The sequence below is a fragment of the Protomyctophum parallelum genome (assembly GCF_964188405.1).
Source record: "Protomyctophum parallelum genome assembly, chromosome: 20".
Lineage (NCBI taxonomy): Eukaryota > Metazoa > Chordata > Actinopteri > Myctophiformes > Myctophidae > Protomyctophum > Protomyctophum parallelum.
This window is the reverse complement of record NC_139718.1, coordinates 28,021,155-28,040,108: the sequence shown is the minus strand read 5'-3', so window position 1 is coordinate 28,040,108 and position 18,954 is coordinate 28,021,155. Positions and strand designations below refer to the sequence as shown.

At 42.0% G+C, this 18,954-nt stretch overlaps 1 protein-coding gene across 1 annotated transcript in view; it reads right to left on the bottom strand.

The window, feature by feature from the left end:
• Positions 1-646: 646 nt before the first annotated feature.
• The window catches only part of trim9 (tripartite motif containing 9), a 44,901-nt gene continuing 26,593 nt past the window's right edge, over positions 647-18,954 (bottom strand). The window contains exons 4-10 of the mRNA XM_083791949.1: positions 17,049-17,159; positions 16,075-16,228; positions 14,061-14,206; positions 7,743-7,881; positions 5,157-5,460; positions 3,477-3,639; positions 647-3,185 (exon numbers count right to left, since the gene is read on the bottom strand). Coding sequence (XP_083648075.1) covers positions 3,108-3,185; positions 3,477-3,639; positions 5,157-5,460; positions 7,743-7,881; positions 14,061-14,206; positions 16,075-16,228; positions 17,049-17,159 — 1,095 coding nt within the window. The 3' untranslated portion in view covers positions 647-3,107. The remainder of the gene's footprint in view (positions 3,186-3,476; positions 3,640-5,156; positions 5,461-7,742; positions 7,882-14,060; positions 14,207-16,074; positions 16,229-17,048; positions 17,160-18,954) is intronic.

Below are 18,954 nucleotides of genomic sequence, written 5' to 3'. Positions count from 1 at the left end.
GATGCGTCTGGTCTCCTCCCCGTTCATTTTCATTGGCGACTAAAAGGAGGAGGAGTGTTTTAGTTGTACATGTAGATAGTGATTCAGACTGATTCTCAATCTTTTTAATTGCAAGGACCCCCAGTTTTATTTGATTGATTGATTGATTGATTGATTGATTGATTGATTGATTCATCCATCCATTCATTGAATCTATTAGTGTAATGGAATAAAATTGACCCATACGGATCTTGTCCAGTAATCATAAGGAAGGAGGGAGGGTCCAATTGGTTGAGCTCACAATTACAGACACCTAAAGCCAAACCGCACCAATGATTCGCCACGCAAGTTGCATTGGTGTGGTTGCCGTTTTGTTGCAAGGAGTTGCGAGGTGCAACTATAGTTGCAAGGAGTTGCAACTGGTGTGGTTTGGGCTTAAGGGTCAATTTGGTTATCAATCATTTTGCTGAGCACCCCCTGGGTTGTTAACTTGTTGCTCACTATTGTAGATGGGTGTCAAAATAGAGAGGTATGGGTGATGATGTAGATATAGTACTACTGCTGCATCCCATGTATGGAAAAACTGAAACAATGCACCGTGTTGACCGACACCTATAATTTATTGAATATTCACACATACAGAAAACACATAACCTCATAATACACTTCAAATAATCATAACAGCAGTCATATGGTAATATAATGGTTATCATTTAATTAATTACCATGATCATCGTAATAGTCATAATAAATATTCAAAATAATAGTAATAATAATAATGCTTTCTATCATAAAAGTCTCCATAGACATAGTATGTGTAACAGTGTAAATAATAGAATGTTAATAATAATATATGACATTCCATCTTTGAGCATTAAACAGGATCAACAGAATCACTTTGGAGTTACAATGAGGTTCAGAGTAGATAGCACACACACACCTGTACAGACTAGCATCTTGAGAAATAGTTGCCATTGTCGCCCAGCGACTATGTGTAATTTCTAATAATCAATAAAATGGCTGCCACAAATGTGTGTCTGTGTAGCCTATAATCTGGGTGACTCCCCAAGAGGACAATGTGACCACTGAAAACAATAATGTGTATTTGGCTAGTTCAAACATAAATCATACTATACACTCACACAATTTGTAGAATGATATAGGAACTGAAACATACACTCCGCATGGAAGTATCACTTCCACCACTTCTGTAATTTTTTTGTTAGCTCCTCTACTGGATCAACACGCTCTTTGTTCTGGAATTTAATCTGGTTATATAATCTAGTGATAATGGCCATGCTTGCCATGCTGGCCATGTAGCCAGGCCAGACAATTAAGAGTCTTGCTGCTTGCTGAATGACTGCAGTCTACCCTCAAACCAAGTTTATAAACCACTCTAAATTCTATTAAATACCACAGTCAGCACCATGGTAGCAGCTCCAAATAACCTGCAATCAATGGAATCCCAAAAGTAAAACAAAATAAAATAGAAAATAGAAATCTTAGAGTAAATGTAAAGTGGGAGATACTGTATACCCTCTTAAATACTGCACTTACAGTACATACATATGCAACATAATTATAATTAACAGGTTTTCATTTTTATTAGTTTTTTCTTTTTCTTTTGCCCTTTTACCATGTTAAAATATTTTAGCAGCAGAGTGAATTCAGGCTGTAACAGTATAATCTACTAAAGCAATGAACATGGTTTGTAGCAAAGTTATGCAGGTCTGTTATTATTACTGTACTTCAAGATGAGAAGAAGGCACACCCATGAAGCTAAAACACAGGATAGCACCTTGAGTGTCAGTTGTATGTCTTAGGACAGTGAGACAAAGGGCACCGTTTTGGCCAACTCTCATTGGCATTTAACTTCCAATGAAAACTGCCCTTTGTATCACCCTTTAGCCTAATTTATACTCGAGTCGCATGACATGAGTCGCTCATCCAATAGAACGGCTTTTCAAGATGAGCCATTTTCGAAGAGTATAAATTACGCTTGAGAGTTGCTTTTGTTCTGCAGTTCTCCTTAGACCTGAGACTGAGAGCACATTGTGAACTATTTGATTGCTTTAATGACATAAAAAGACTAGATTTGGAACCCCTCCCCCCCATTCACATATGCACATATAAAAGAAAAGCAATGACTTGTTGTGGAAAAAGCTCTTAACATCAATAACTTATTTGAACTATTACACCTCTTCACATTAGATCATTGTTTCAATAACAACAGTACAAAACTAGCAGGGTTCAGTCAACTACAGTAAAAGGGCTCTAACTACATGAGTTGCAATAGCACCTTGTTCAATCGGCTGTTATGAAATCAACCAGCATCCCAACTGTCACCGGCTTCAGTGTCATCATCATCACCTTAAATGCTGTTCTCATAGTGTGTACACTCATAGCAGTAAGCAGAATACTTGTATAATATACAAAACAAAAATTACACTGTCCTCTTTCCGAGCTCCACTATGACAAAAGGCCTGCTTGAAGGCCTGGCATCTGGCCGTATATTACATAATTGACACTGTATCTTACAAACCATATTATGGAAAAATTCACAAAGCTAAGCCACTAATAGAATCTCATGTACACAGACGAGGATACAACAGCAAAACAGCTGAGAGTCCATGTATTGCTCTCATCCCAGGGATCATAGCGGTGAGTTTCCAGTCCTCATCTACAGGCACATGAATTGTTTTTGTTTTCTTAATAGTGCTCTATCTGGTGGACAAAACGCCACATGACATGTTCATGGACAAAATGATCAGAGGATAAAGTTAATTGCGTATCTTTGCAAGCATGGAATTTTGCATGTGTGCGTGTGTGCGTTCTTGTGCGTGTGTGCATGTGTATCTGCTTGTGAGACTGAAGGATAAGATGTACTGTATTATAATTTATATGTAGATCATTTAACAATGGCTCATTTCCCACAGTCAACTCCTTCGGCTGGCCTTTTCACCTGATGAACCATGCTTTTGAATTCAAACACAGCGGTTATTATAAGCTATGCTCTAAAAGTAAACTGCACCCAGAGTCCATCCATTGACTTTGATCAAATGGGAGCAGGGAAGGGATGGGGAGGGTGGAGGGAGGGTTTTGTTTCCCTGAATCATTGGTGAGTGTGTTTAGCACACAGAACCATTGGGGTCTGCCTCCCCAGGAGTGTAGAAATCAGGGATGGGTAAACCGGTATGCAGGGTCACCTACAGAGAAGAGAATAAGTCAACGATTAATTTAATTATATTACATTATAAATTTGTTTGTTTTTCCATTCAAAATGTAACACACACTTTAGTCATTGTTGTTTTGGATATGGAATAAAAATGTCCATGGTCTGGTAAGTTGTATTTAATCAGTATGATCTGTTTAAAAAATGTAATAATCACATTAATTATTCATACTTTCACCAATGACTATGTGACACTCAATGAAGTTTCCTTTGGCCTGCAGGTGGAGATGTTGAGCTATCATCCATTGGACTCAGTCTCTCTTACCTGGACATTGCGGTTGAGGCTGATAGCCGGGTAGTAGTTCCCCTCCAGACCCTGGAAGGCCACGGGACCCTGCTGCTCATCATTGATGAGGAAGATGAGCAGCCCACGGGTGAAGTCAAGCAGCACTCCTAATGTAGCTCCTTTACTGATTCCACCATCGGTCCTATAGGGATTTATAGTTATCGTTATTGGGCTGGGTGAGAATGGCCCTTAAAACAGATTTTTGATGCTGTATGTTTTTTTTAGATGGAAAAACGTGATTTGTGTACTTTTTCTGTATTGTAGGTGTGGTTATAATATTAAAGTATGTCTTTCCTGTGTATTTTTGGTTTCTTCCTGAAAGCTGAAAGCCTTTGAGTCAAAAGGCCCAATTGAAATACACCACTTTAGTGACATGGTGAAATCATCCCCCCTCCCCCATTATCATACACAAACCTTCAGGTGGGTGGTGCTAAGGTGTTCAGGTGGGTGGTGCTAAGGTGTTCAGGTGGGTGGTGCTAAGGTGTTCAGGTGGGTGGTGCTAAGGTGTTCAGGTGGGTGGTGCTAAGGTGTTCAGGTGGGTGGTGCTAAGGTGTTCAGGTGGGTGGTGCTAAGGTGTTCAGGTGGGTGGTGCTAAGGTGTTCAGGTGGGTGGTGCTAAGGTGTTCAGGTGGGTGGTGCTAAGGTGTTCAGGTGGGTGGTGCTAAGGTGTTCAGGTGGGTGGTGCTAAGGTGTTCAGGTGGGTGGTGCTAAGGTGTTCAGGTGGGTGGTGCTAAGGTGTTCAGGTGGGTGGTGCTAAGGTGTTCAGGTGGGTGGTGCTAAGGTGTTCAGGTGGGTGGTGCTAAGGTGTTCAGGTGGGTGGTGCTAAGGTGTTCAGGTGGGTGGTGCTAAGGTGTTCAGGTGGGTGGTGCTAAGGTGTTCAGGTGGGTGGTGCTAAGGTGTTCAGGTGGGTGGTGCTAAGGTGTTCAGGTGGGTGGTGCTAAGGTGTTCAGGTGGGTGGTGCTAAGGTGTTCAGGTGGGTGGTGCTAAGGTGTTCAGGTGGGTGGTGCTAAGGTGTTCAGGTGGGTGGTGCTAAGGTGTTCAGGTGGGTGGTGCTAAGGTGTTCAGGTGGGTGGTGCTAAAGTGTTCAGGTGGGTGGTGCTAAGGTGTTCAGGTGGGTGGTGCTAAGGTGTTCAGGTGGGTGGTGCTAAGGTGTTCAGGTGGGTGGTGCTAAGGTGTTCAGGTGGGTGGTGCTAAGGTGTTCAGGTGGGTGGTGCTAAGGTGTTCAGGTGGGTGGTGCTAAGGTGTTCAGGTGGGTGGTGCTAAGGTGTTCAGGTGGGTGGTGCTAAGGTGTTCAGGTGGGTGGTGCTAAGGTGTTCAGGTGGGTGGTGCTAAGGTGTTCAGGTGGGTGGTGCTAAGGTGTTCAGGTGGGTGGTGCTAAGGTGTTCAGGTGGGTGGTGCTAAGGTGTTCAGGTGGGTGGTGCTAAGGTGTTCAGGTGGGTGGTGCTAAGGTGAAATCCAGGTATACTTAATGAACTGGTGGGTGTGATCACATAAAACACCATTTTAACACTTTCTGTAAATTTTTTGGAAAAACATCTTCCTCCTAGTAGGGGAACCACAGCACTCCATCTTTAAGTAAATTAGCTGGGGACGCCCTGGAATCCCCTCAAGGACCCGTCCCTGGACCCCTCTTCGAGAACCACTGCTTTAACAGGCTTACCTGTTGGTGTGTGAGTTGTTGTGCATGAACCAGGAGCGGTTGTTGTCCACATACATGGCCCAGGCCTTGTCGTCCTTCCCCAGCATCACGTCCTTCAGGACGTCGCCCCGGGCCACCCCGAACGTCGGGTCTGGGTGGTTGTCGTAGCGATCCACCGTCATCTCCCAGTAGTGCACGCCGCGGGAGAAGGCGGCGGTTCCCAGGACGACCCTGTCATCGTAGCTGCTGCACGTCACCGTCAGGTTGTTGTTGGAGAAGATGATGTCAGGGTGGGCCGTCGCGGGGTCAAAGGTGAACCAGGCAACTGTGGAAGCAGAAGGATGTGGTGTCAGAGCGGTAGGTGACTGTAATAAATATTACTGTAATGATGCTGAAAATACAAGAGGCTAGAGCACTGTTTCTCAACGTATGGGTCTGGGGACCACGGGGGGGTCCAAATGTACCCTTATAGGTCTGTATCTCTGAGAGTGTGCAAATGTAAGGGTCCATTTGATTCCATTTGCACACTCTCCGTGTTAAATGATCACTGGGCATTTTAATGTGTAGATGGGTATACGTATGTCAAACTGGTCGTCCTTGAAGTTAAAAAGGTTGAGATTCAAATGTCTGTGAAAATACTATTGCCAGATATTGTACAACTAACTAGGAGAAAGTGAGAATCCTTAAGAACGGGCATTTGCAATTCTTATGGGCCGCCATCATAATTTTACGCTGACTTGGGATATACTGTGTAAAATGTATCATATTGCACTATTCTATTCTATAAACGTTACTTTAACCTCAGGGGTAATTTCTATTATAGGCACAATACACAGGTGTCGGTTGTCATTGTGTTTCTCTCCACCACGTGGAACAGCACACCTATTTATTTCCCTGGGGAAATAAATGGTGATGTGCTTTAGAAGTCTATCCAGAAAGCTTAATAATTGCAGCCCATGGAACAGCCAACCGCCCGTCCCTTTTGGTTTCATAGTGAGAGATTTGATCTAATGTAACAGGCGATGGGCAGGAGAGGGATGGGAGCAATGGAGACAATCAGCAATGAGAGGTCTCACAAGGACCCGTCCATACCTGAACCTAGAGATTGCATATCACATGGGGGGAGTCCAGCTGAAATGTGAAATGAATGGAGGATAGCCAGAAAGAGAGGGAGAATTGGAGAAGGAGAGTGAGAGAGACGGGAAGAGGGAAGTGGTTGACGCTGTTAAAGCACACAGTAAAACCTGTGTTAATTTGACTCCAAGAGTGTATAAATGTAAACAAATGGACCCATTTGTATACTCTCGGATTTACAAATGGGTTAGGGTCCATTTTGTTCCATGTGTACACTTTAAACTACAATGTACAGGGGTCAGGGAGGCGTGGCAGACAGCGTCAAAAGTTTGATTAGGGAAGCTGGTTCAGCTTAGTGGCCAAAGATCAAAGATCAATGATCTAAAAAAAGAAACCATCACAGACGTAGTCTCGCGTTACCAGACTGTTATCCATAGGGGTTGCCTCTCGCAATTTCCAAATGCTTTCATAATATAGTCTGGAGCAACGGAAGAGCTGTCATGAGTAAACTATAAAGCGGAAGTGGAGCCTCCTCGCCACTTTCGTTTTGTCTTTACAGTCGCGCAAATTTATCCGAATAGAAATAGAAATAATCTAAGCATATATAGCTTGTTGCTTAGCAGAAAAGGAAATAATAAAAAGTTTTTTTCGTGAACGGAAATGGCAGCTTCCTTACTCGGATTTCGGGAGGTGTAGTTCCAGACTCTACCACAGACGCCAAGAACAATATCATGGACTAGTCACAATCCAGTGAAAAATCTCCTATAGAAATTTTCTTTCAACCATTAAACCTCCGGCAATTAAAAAAATAAAACACAAATTATGTAAAGGATTCAAGCTGTCAAAACAAGAGATGTCAGAACTCTGTGGGGAAAAACTAAAGCTCTTCCTCAGCAGCTGCTTACAGTATGTGTGTCAGGCAAGGGGGTTGTCTGAACCATTGACCATTTTTACAGTATGACATAAGAGCAAAATGGCCGCTGTGTGAAAAAGTATAAATTCAAGTCGAATGATGGATGACGAGCTTCCCTATCTAATGCTTTAATTTGTACATTGTCGTATGGCGCGTCGCATGCCAATAATAGCCGCTGTACAAGCACACAACAACACATCTGCTACTTTTTGTGCGCAATGCATCGTACGACAATGTATAATTCAGGCTTATTGCAGCAGAGAGCTAAAGGGCGCAAACATACAGATGGATTACAAATACTGTACTACTGTACTATATGAGCTTGTTTTAAAGCTAAAGTACCAATAAAATCACACTGCAAATGAGTTGTACAGTATACATTGTCGCACTCTCAGAGCTGAATTAACACACTGGTTCTCAACATCGAATTGGGTGTCCAAATGGACCCTTACAGTTCTGCATCTCTGAGTGTGGCAAAGTTCCATTTGCACACATGAACACTGTGGATTTCACATTGTACTCAAATGGACCGCCAGCGGTTCATTTGGACCGCTAGTGGTTGCCGGAGCCAATGTTGAGAAGCAGTGAATGAACACATCGGACTGCGTTGCTGAACATACTGTCTGAGGTCTGCATGATCAGGGTCTTGCTGTACTGGCCCAATCCACTGGCGTTGAAGGCTTTCACTCTAGACTGGTACATACTCATGAAGTGGAGCCCATCCACAGTGCAGATGGTCTCAGTCCCCACATACACTTCCTGTGAAGACGCACGCACGCACGCAGGCACACACGTGCGCACGCACGCACACACACACACACACACACACACACACACACACACACACACACACACACACACACACACACACACACACACACACACACACACACACACACACACACATTCTGTTAGACACAAATGTTGAATTGCTAGCAATTTATGACACATAGTTTTTATATACAAGTGTTGTTTTTTTACCACTCGAACCTCAGCATGCCTATTCTGGGGGCACATTACCCAAAAATAGCCAATCTACAAGCTCTTAGCATGTGTTGTGAGCTTTGTAGCTCGGCAATCTTTTTTTTTTTTTTTTAAGATATTTTTTTGCGGCTTACGCCTTTATTGATTTTTTAAGGGATAGAAAGTAGGCTGACAGGAAACGGGAGAGAGATGGGGGGATGACATGCGGTAAAGGCCGTGTCGGGTCCGGGAGTCGAACCCGCGGCACACCGCGACTGGATCACCAGTCCGGTGCCCAGACCGTTACGCTACGGCCTGGGCCAGCTCGGCAATCTTTGGGGGAAACATTTGGTGTAGACGGAAAAGAGCGGTCTTCCCCCTGGTACATTTCCAACTGAGTTCTGTTTTACAAAGAGTAAAGAGGGTTTAAATGGTTAATACATCCGGTTCTGTCTCCGGGGGCTTTTCAGTGAGAATGTCCCATTTGGACACACAGTGGGGGATGTATAATAATACGTGAGTGTGAGTTGGTACAATTGTGCGTGGGGTGAGCCAGCCCACACTACAGAGTATAAATAGAATACATTGAGCTCAGCGGGCTGATCTGCAGTGAGTCACATATAGGAGCAGATGGTAACAAAACTTCCCTTGCTGCTACATGTCGTGTACTGTACACCATTGATTTAATTCGTTTTATTTCACCTTTATTTATCCATAAACAGTCCCATTGAGATTCCAAACCTCTTGTACAAGGGTAAGTAAGCATACTGTATTACAGTGATTTGCAATTTCAAGGTATGCAGAAAATTCATCAAATCAAATGCGATTTCCTGGGGGGAGGGATGGATATCAGGCTGCTATGTATTTATATTATTTCATTTTTTTGTAAATCTGGAAACCCTCAAGGACACCTGGGGGTGCTATTACTTATCTAAAACAAACATGTGTATGTACATGGAACCAATATGTGGGTGCTTTTCATGGTCAGGGAAGAATCAACTCAAGCACTCATCTAGCGTGGCCTGTTTCTGCATTGCTCTGGTTGAGCAGCCAACCTGCAGTGTGGCCAGTAAAATGGCCGCCAAGTAACAAAACTGACTCCAGGCTGAAAGGCAATTTGGCATCGACCGCCTGCCAATTAGTAGCTAACAGATACAGTTGGTGCATCTGTCGCAAGTTGTTCAGAAATTAGATGCAACACTTGTAATCGAGACAAAATAGACTTGTCGATGCATACAGACGATGAACATCACGGAATGATGTTGGGGGTGGCTGAGGAGGTTGGAGATCATTCGGAGCAAATGGTCAGGTGACTGTGGTTAGCTAGCCATCAATGGGGTCGCCAGCCTCCACAAAGTCACCTCTAACATGAGTTGCAGTGCAATTGAATTTGTAATTGTGTTTAGCAGGGGTCGGTTTTGTTCAGTACTGTTTGTCTATTATAGAAAAAGAAAAGAAAATAGTGAAAAGTATTAATAAATACACATTTTGCTGTTGCCCCAGAGTCATTGTTGAGTACAACTGTAGAACAAGTTGTGGTCTTGTGGAGGAACCTGCTCTGGTTTTAAGGTACAGAGGGCTGAAACAGATATGCCCTGTCATTGTCCTGACTCCATTGTTGAGGGGGGAATAAGACTCTTGCTGCAACAAAGCAGGTGGGCTCACTATGTAGAGACAGGGAGGGTCCTTTTACACCACTGACCTCTGTAAGTGTATGCACATAGCCTTGATCTCCCATCGCACTTCCTGTGGGATCGCCCCGTCTAACAGCTGCACTACCGCACCCTCCCTCCCTGACACGGCGTCATTTCATTCCCTTCAGTGTCACATGCTCATATCAATCAGAGCTTCTCCACGACAAGGCCCCACACATCGCACATGAAACCAGTAGCCATACGTCCACCCAAGGGGACTCAGTGACAATGACTTGCTTTCACCTTCCCCTGGTTGCATTGGTGGTGATGCCCTCCCTGGCGCCAAATGAAGGAGTTCTTTGTTGAGATTACTCTGTCATCGTAGATCATTAAGAGCCTAGTTACTAGCAACTATTTGGATGTGCCACATTTATTGTTGAAATTGTAATATAATTGTAAATAAAAACAAATGTGTTGACTATTGAGTCAAACACAAAGCACATTAAGGTATTAGTAAGGTACGGTATTAGTCAATATAATATACTAGTCTAAGATCAAAATAAATCATCTCTGTCAACATGTAATGTAGACAGTGAAGGGTTTAAGTGACCTACTGTCATTTACCCGGCATCATAATGAGTTTCATTTATTTCGCCATCAATCATTTGACAGTGTAGGCATGACATTTGTCCAATCATAGGTAACTTATTTTGGAACAAATCTATGTTCTGGCATCCCCCTCCCCTCTTCTCAGTGCAGATGTCACTCAGGATGTTGTTCAAATCACCACTGTAATAGATGGCTGCTAAAATTATTAACAATAATAACATTTGCTTTGTCTCATGGAACGGCAAAGGTGCTAATCAGAGACAAATAAAAAAGTTGCCCACTTGTGCCAATTGAATGGGAACAATTGTGTTGTTTCACAACAAAAGAACATGGGTGGGTATACCTATCACTCAAGTTTCAGAGCCAGAGGTGCTGCCAGAGGTGATACCGATTCACAGGAGTGCCTCTTTTGAACCAATGTCTACAGCTTTATAGGAAATTTGACCTATTATCGACAACGACACTTAGGTTTAAGAAGCATTTCTAAAGAGCTGCAAGACTCAAATCTTCAACAGAAGAAACTATCTCCGACCCTGCAGGAGTTCTTTTCCACCTATTATTCAGAACTTTACACCTCAATGCGCTCCCGATATTTGAGATAACTCTCTTGATCAGATCCTCATTCCCAAAGCTTGTGAAAATCTTGCCAGTGGCCTGGTGACCCCATATCCAGGCAATTAACTATTCACGATGCTTGCTTGCCCTCTACCTTAGCCAATCATTACTTTGTTAATTAAAAAGGACAAACTCTGAGGTACCTACAGATCTGAAAGAAAAGCAGGTGTGCTTCCTCTGGATGCTGCCCATGGTTTAGCAGCAGGTGCTTAGCTGTAAATACGACTTAAATAAAATCAATCATATTCCTATGCTGTGTGCCTGCCCCAGATTAATTGACAGAAACATTAAACATTTCATACCAATGTATTCTATATTTCCATAGAACCGAACCCACTCACAGAGTCACAGCTACTTTCCAGTTAGCCATGCAGAGGATTACCTCCCAACTCTGTTAGCCAGACATTTTATTCTCCTCAAACACATTTACTTTTCTACTCCCAACTGGATGGTATACTGTAAGTATAATGGGACGGTGGGTGTGGGTGGGACAGAGGGTGTCATGTTGTTAGTAAGGTGGGAAACCAAAAGCTATGTGGGAAGTGGGTGGTTGGGTAAACTGTGAAATGTACAAACTGCTTATGTCTGATGATAACAGTTTGTGCTTGAAAATAAAATGCATAAAAAAATAAAAAATTGTGTGAGTAGAAACCCTAGTAAAAGATCACACCGTATGGCCTAGGGCGGCTATAGCCTATACTCTACAATGCTACTGTATGTGAAATTCATAAATTGAAGCCAAAATGGTGAATATCAACATCCTAATACATCCTGATACTGGGGGTCAAATTATGAGGGGCAATTCCTGCTGTCAAAATATGACCCCCCAGTCAAAAAACACTTTGTTTGAAATAGACACTCATGCTTTCCAAGGTGTGATTTGGGCTAGGAGGAGGAGTAGGACTAAGGCCCTATACATCCTCTCTGGGGGGGGGGGTACTACCTGAGTGTTGGCTGATGAATGAATATCAATTATTATTATTATTCGCTGAATAATAACCTATGAACCTATAATGAAATTCCCAGAATAGGGACGCTAGGGTTCATCTGGTTAAGCCAGATATAAAATAGACCACTTCCCACTGGACATGACTGTGCAGTGAAGCAGTGGTTCTCAAAATGGTATCTGGGGACCCCCAGGGGTCCTTGAGGGGGTCCACATCACAATCTTTTTAACCCCCTTATCCATATTTTATGTATTGGCAATTCAAAAATAGCAGATATACAGAGATTGTACAAAGTGTTGAATATATACATATACACACGATAAACAAACAAACAAACCATGACCAGATCTACCTGGATCAAGACACGGTCAGTTACCAAAATACTGTGCATTAATTACTTATTATTACTTGCGCAAGCAGAGCGCGCAAGTAATAATTTCGCCCGGTCTCTTCCGCCGTGACAGCTGTCCCGCCATTCGATGTTTATGCAGAAAAACATCAAATCTGTGCCTGTTTTGCTGGGACCAAACGACCACAAATGACCATATCTCTTACGTCATCATTTAGAGCTAGTCATACGTATACTATATACATAATCAGTATAACATAAAATAGCAAATTGTGCCTGATCTGCTGGGACCAGAGTACGTGTTGTGTATATGTATGACTAGCTCTCAATGATGACGTAAGAAATATGTTCAATTGTGTAATCTGGTCCCAGCAAACCAGGCACAGATTTGCTGTTTTCTTGCATAAACATCAAATGGCGGGACGGCTGTTACGGTTTTTGGTGCAAAGTAACCACAGTATACCGCTAATCAATTTACAACTACGTACTCTATATAGTATATGTATATGTATACGTATATGTATACGTATGTCTTACGTCATCATTGAGAGCTAGTCATACGTATACTATATACATAATCAGTAAAAATAAAATAGCAACTTGTGCCTGATCTGCTGGGACCAGAGTACGTGGTGTGTATATGTATGACTAGCTCTCAATGATGACGTAAGAAATATGGTCATTTTTGTAATCTGGTCCCAGCAAACCAGGCACAGATTTGCTGTTTTCTTGCATTAACAATCAAATGGCGGGACGGCTGTCTATATATCATTCTTGTACAGATCACCTAAAACAGACCTTTCGAAATTAAACACATTTCTCGAAAACATGGTAAAGTATCTATCATCTCCGACTTCTACAATTATGATAATAGGAGATTTCAATGAAGACCATAATACTGAGATAGAAAGAAGTATAAAGACCTACATGTCAAGATTAGGCTTTAAACAATTAAATACAAATCCAACTACAGATTACGGAAGTATTTTAGATCATGTATATTTTAACAAATGTGAAAGTATTATTACAGAAATTGAAGTTAGAGACACACTATAGTCCAACATGAAATACATTTAAAACAATTGACAATTTACACTAAGTAATACAATAATTATACTGTATAATATATTTTAATTCAGTTTATATACTTAAATTAATTAATTATTAATTAATTAATTAATTATAATTAATTAATTAATTAATTATATACTTACTGATACTCACATATCAATGATTTATTTTTCTTTGAAAATAAAGATAGAAACTTGAACCATACTTCATAATTCTAGGTGTTTACATGCATAAAGTAGATAGGTAGCAAATAGTTACACCTAATAATTAGACATTTCAAACGTTCCTTCACAGAGATATTGAGATTCCACCGTTTACAGAATAATTATACTGTATAACATATTTTAATTCAATTTATATACCTTTTTTTTTCATCACATATCAATGATTCATTTTTCTTTAAAAAACTAAAAAGGGATCCAGAATATATCTACATCGATAAAACTGTATTTCTTATATAGATAGAAACTTGAACCATACTTAATAATATTAGGTGTTTATATGCATAAAGTAGGTAGGTAACAAATAGTTACACCTACAGCGGTCGAAAGTACTTGTGCGCTCTGCTTGCGCACTAGTTGGCCATTTATGGCCTACTAGTGTGCAACAAGCAAGTATGCACTCGACAGAGTGCAGTTCTAGTTAATAATAGAATTGGGTGTGTTTAATACTTTTTTTCTTTGCCAGTACTCTTTACAAAGTGTGTGGGATTCATTCACCTCAGCTTCAGATGTAAAAAAATTCCCCTACCCTGAACGCTCCTCCGCTTCCATCGTCCAGCTCCAGGATGTAGCCCTCCACGGCGATGGTGGAGAGCGGCGGCTGTTTCCATGACAACGTGGCGCTGTTGTTCTGCGTGCAGCACTCCTCCAGCTGAAGCATGGGAGCCGCTGGGACTGAGGGGAGGCACACAGTAAAATCCTTAACTCAGAGTAACCAATGGATGAAATAACACTGAAGATTTTCCTGTGTGGGAAAAACCAGGCCAAGTTACACCCGCTGCGATATGGAAGGCTTGTGCACGTGCACAAAAACCGGCACACTCACTCACACTTCCCACTGGACATGACTGTGGAGTAAAGTAAAGGACGGGTTGAATTTAATTGAGCGCCTTTGTGGCTGAAACACATCACTCAATCCTCAGCAGAGCGTATCTGCTGAGGAGTCTCAGGTCTTTTGGAGGGCAGGGGGCACTCCTGAGGACCTACTCTGTGGCGGCACCAGCCATCTTCTATCTATGGAGAGGTCCACTGGGGCTGCAGCCTCTCAACCGCTGACAGGAAGAGACTTAATAGACTCACTGGTTGAGATGGCCAGCTCTGTCCTGGGATGCCCGGCGATACCCAGTGCGGGTGGTGATGGGAGAAAGGAGAATGATTGCTGATGGTGCATTAACACAGGCAGATCCAAAGCTACGGGCTACCATTCATTTTCAATGGAAACCAGCGACATGAACCAAAGCGACGGCCGATGTTTGTAGCTGCAACAAAATCTACAAAGCTGGCTTCAACTGCAGCTACAAAGCTATAAAACGACAAAAGTGTTGTTTAACAATTACCATTCACCATTCTCTTCACAAAATTCATACTTGCATTGGGGGAAAACAAATTATTTCCGCTAGTTGCATGTTATTTTTAATCCCAGGCTTTATTTTATTTATATATTTAAAAATATATATTAGTAAATGACTAAATGTACATTCTAGTCCCAATACTTCTGATTGGCTGGTTTCTGATCAGACCACGTACAAAATCTATTTTACACCTTAAATCAATCCCAGCTACAGTGATCCTGTAGCTGAACTAGGGAAGGGAAACGGCTGATTTCCATACAAGCCCTGGCCGTGTGGGCTTCTAAGCACCGCCCGCACGCGGCACATATAGCATGGTGAGTGGTGACTGAGTGACTCCGGCCCGGGCGGCAAGTGCCCCCTATTCTCTCGTCACTCAGAACAGCTGTTTGCTAAGTTCACTAAATCGTTTTTGATGTGATGTTCACAGACATATCAGCTAAATCTGGATTTAAAAAAATTATGAGTTTCTATCAAATATGTTAGTTATGAGACTGGCCTACATACGTTTTGTTTCTCTATGTATTTGTTTGGCAAAGTTGACAACGTATAACAAAGCCTATACTGTATACGTATAACAAAACTGGACTGGCTGAGAAAACAAGGAAGTGTCCCTTCCTGGTGGGTGTAAAGTGTATGTATATGGTTGGCTGTTCGTGCACAAACACAAACTAAATGCAGGTCATGCTGACTGCTCCCTGAACATCCCTCCTACACACATTAGCACCTCAGATGCCATCTATTATTGTTCACAATATAAACAGAGGCTGCAGGGATATGTGAATGCAGAACATGTCTTTGCTCTACAGGGGAATTCTCTGCATCAGAAACAAGAACACAGTCTATAGGGTCTTATGTAACGCATCCCAGGTTGTTCCCAAATAGGAAAGTATTAAAAGTAACAGACAATGTGGAGGTGAAGAACTCCATGACGCAAATTCCATGACAAAAACCCCATTACAGAGAGTGCATCTTCATATAAAAACAGCAAACTAAAGCTGTGCAGCTGTGCTGATTTAGATTCTAAATCAATGCTCATGATATGCTAAACAAGAAGGGTGATTTAGCTGTTGACTGGGACTATATGATTGATTTGGACAGCTGCCAGCCAATGAGTACAAGGCTAAAGTATAATCCTCCTTAAGATGCCTGCACCTGACATAATGAATGTCTTGAACAACTTCTCCTCTCTACCTTTCATTTGGACAAAGTCCAGTTGGTGGATGGTCTGCAGGAGAGGTCCACTGTCCAGGGTCAGGTCAAAGTCACTGGTCATCCTGGGAGTGAGGGTTCCCTTCCCCCACTGGCTCTCTGTCATGTGCACCCTCCGGATCAAGGCGTCAGAGATCTGGTAGAAAGAATAACTATGGTCACAATTCCATTCCAGTCTGTAGTGAGCAGTGTGTGTTCCTGGCCTGTCAGTGTGCTGTTAACATGATGACAACTCACTGGGTTCCAGTCTGTAGTGAGCAGTGTGTGTTCCTGGCCTGTCAGTGTGCTGTTAACATGATGACAACTCACTGGGTTTCTCTCATGTATGTCTGTAGTGAACAGTGTGTGTTCCTGGCCTGTCAGTGTGCTGTTAACATGACAACTCACTGGGTTTCTCTCATGTTAAAATGATGTTAACATGATGACAACTCACTGGGTTTCTCTCATGCCAGATGTTTGGGTCCGATGCCGATCCCGATTTTGGACATGAATGAATTTTGAACATTTTACTTATAGGGATGCCAGGTTGAAATTAAGTGGTAAAAAAGGAATACAATTAATTGCAGATAACAATGTCGTCCAAAAAGTTTTAAAGAAAATTTATAATATAATGGGCCAAAATATACTCTAAATATACTCTACTATTGCTCTACTCGTGACATGTGTGCCTCAACCCTTCTTTCCTTGTACCTCTCCTCTTCACTATTCATTAAAATCTGAAAATGCCATGCCTTAAATATAAAAAACTATTATAAGCTAGTCAAATGAGTACATTATGCCTACACAGACTGTGCATAACATCAAAGGGTTCTTATCAGAGCACCTAGCCATGAAATAATCTGACCCTAGCATAGATTCTACCTAAACCCCTTTATGCCAAAAGACAATTAACCCTCGTCTTGAAAATAATTCAACATCGGAGATTCCACAACCCATTATGGAAAGTGACATCTGACCTGTAGGAAGCCGCTGGGGTCGTTCTCCTTGATGACCTCCAGACAGTACTCCATAAGTCCGGTGGTCTGACGTAGTTTCACTGTACAGTGGGAGATCTGGTCTCGTACCACCTGGGACAGGAGCCAGGGATAAAGGAGGGAGAAGAAAGAATATAGAGAAGACAAAGTGAATTATGGGAAATGAAGCATAAATATTCTCGTTGCTGTCGGGAGGAAACCACCATCTCCGTTGTTGTTTTGGATGAATCAGTGCTATTGAACCCTTTACGTCTGTGTGTTGTTTCGAGAATGATTGAACCAATGAAAATAGTAAAAAAAACACTTCGGACAAAACCTCTTAATTCCATTGGACCCTCAAACTGTCTGCTAAAGCAACTAACTCCACCACCTCTCCCCCTCTCATGGAAGTAATTGACACAAAAGTCACAACACCAACGTTGATGAGGCAGTATTGCTTTGTTTTCTAAATATAAGGTTTTCTTAATTTCCTCAAGCCGTCATTAATGATGACTGCAATCGAATGGTATCATGTATGCAGCCGTCCTGTGGTACCGACACATACAGTGAAGATAAAATGGAGGCATCAGACCAGAGAAGAAGCAATGTGTCCGACAGAAATTAGGATGTAGGAAAAGGTGATAAAAAAGCACAGGAAAGGGAAAAATGAGAGAAAGGCGGTGTAGGAGTGATTGGAGAGTGGATAAGTAGTGGCTGAGACAGAGAGAAGACAAATGGAATGAGAGTGGGAAAACAATGATTAAACACAAGTGTTGATGGATGAAGGGAATCTAAATAAGGTGGGTCAAGACAAAAAACAATAATGAGACTGCACTGGAATTCTATAATTGATAATCATTTGACTCTTGACACAGATTGGGAGAGAGGGGTTGGGTTAACAGACACTGGCAATCACTCCTGTTGCTCATGTTTGCATCAGCAACAGGACACTAGGAACAGGAGGAAATTCAGGGTAGCAGTAAGAGTGAAACACAGGAAGAGAAAATAAAATAAAGTAAAACAGGCTTAGACACAAGACATCTGCGCTGGGTCTCTGAATGACAGGGTTACCAAATGTATGTCTATCACGGTTCACCAGTCAATATAATAATTAAATATACGAATGAATATAGATTACTGTAATGTATATTGCCAATGAATATGGATACAGTACAGTATATGTACAGACTATCAACCACATGAATTAACAGAAAGTATCTGGGGAATGCATGCACAATCTATCAACCGTGAATATGTGAAAATGAAAATATGCATCTTTCAACAGTGAATATACAGTTTGACACACCACACTATTGCCGTTTCCAGACTGAAAGAGGCTATAGTTATTCAGGTGCAGGTATTCCAGATCATGGGCCTTCTAAATAAGGTAATTGGGCATTGTGCTACCTCCATGGTCTACAAAATCTGACCCAAATGCACTTTTATAATATCTGATATCTGTCTGATCTTTCCAACCATTTGCGCCTTGAATGACATGCCTCATACGAATGCCATGATTATAGCGGTTAATAACAAAGCTACGAAAACATTCATAACATTGACCACCAAGGATTCACTTGGCATCAGCAGCACCCATGTGATTACAATATGATTATGCATAAAGTAGGGTGCTAGCTACGAGACCATTACAATATGATTATGCATAAAGTAGGGTGCTAGCTACGAGCCATTACAATATGATTATGCATAAAGTAGGGTGCTAGCTACGAGCCCATTACACATAGAAATCTAGCTGCAGATTTCCCTCATTGCATGACAGCCCAAATGTTGCTGGACTGAGGGTTGCTAGGTAACAGTAACTTCAGGACTTTTATCTGAATGCTTCCAGGGCTGTGAGGAGAGGGAAAGCCTCTATCTGACCATTTCCTGACACAGCATACGTAAAGAT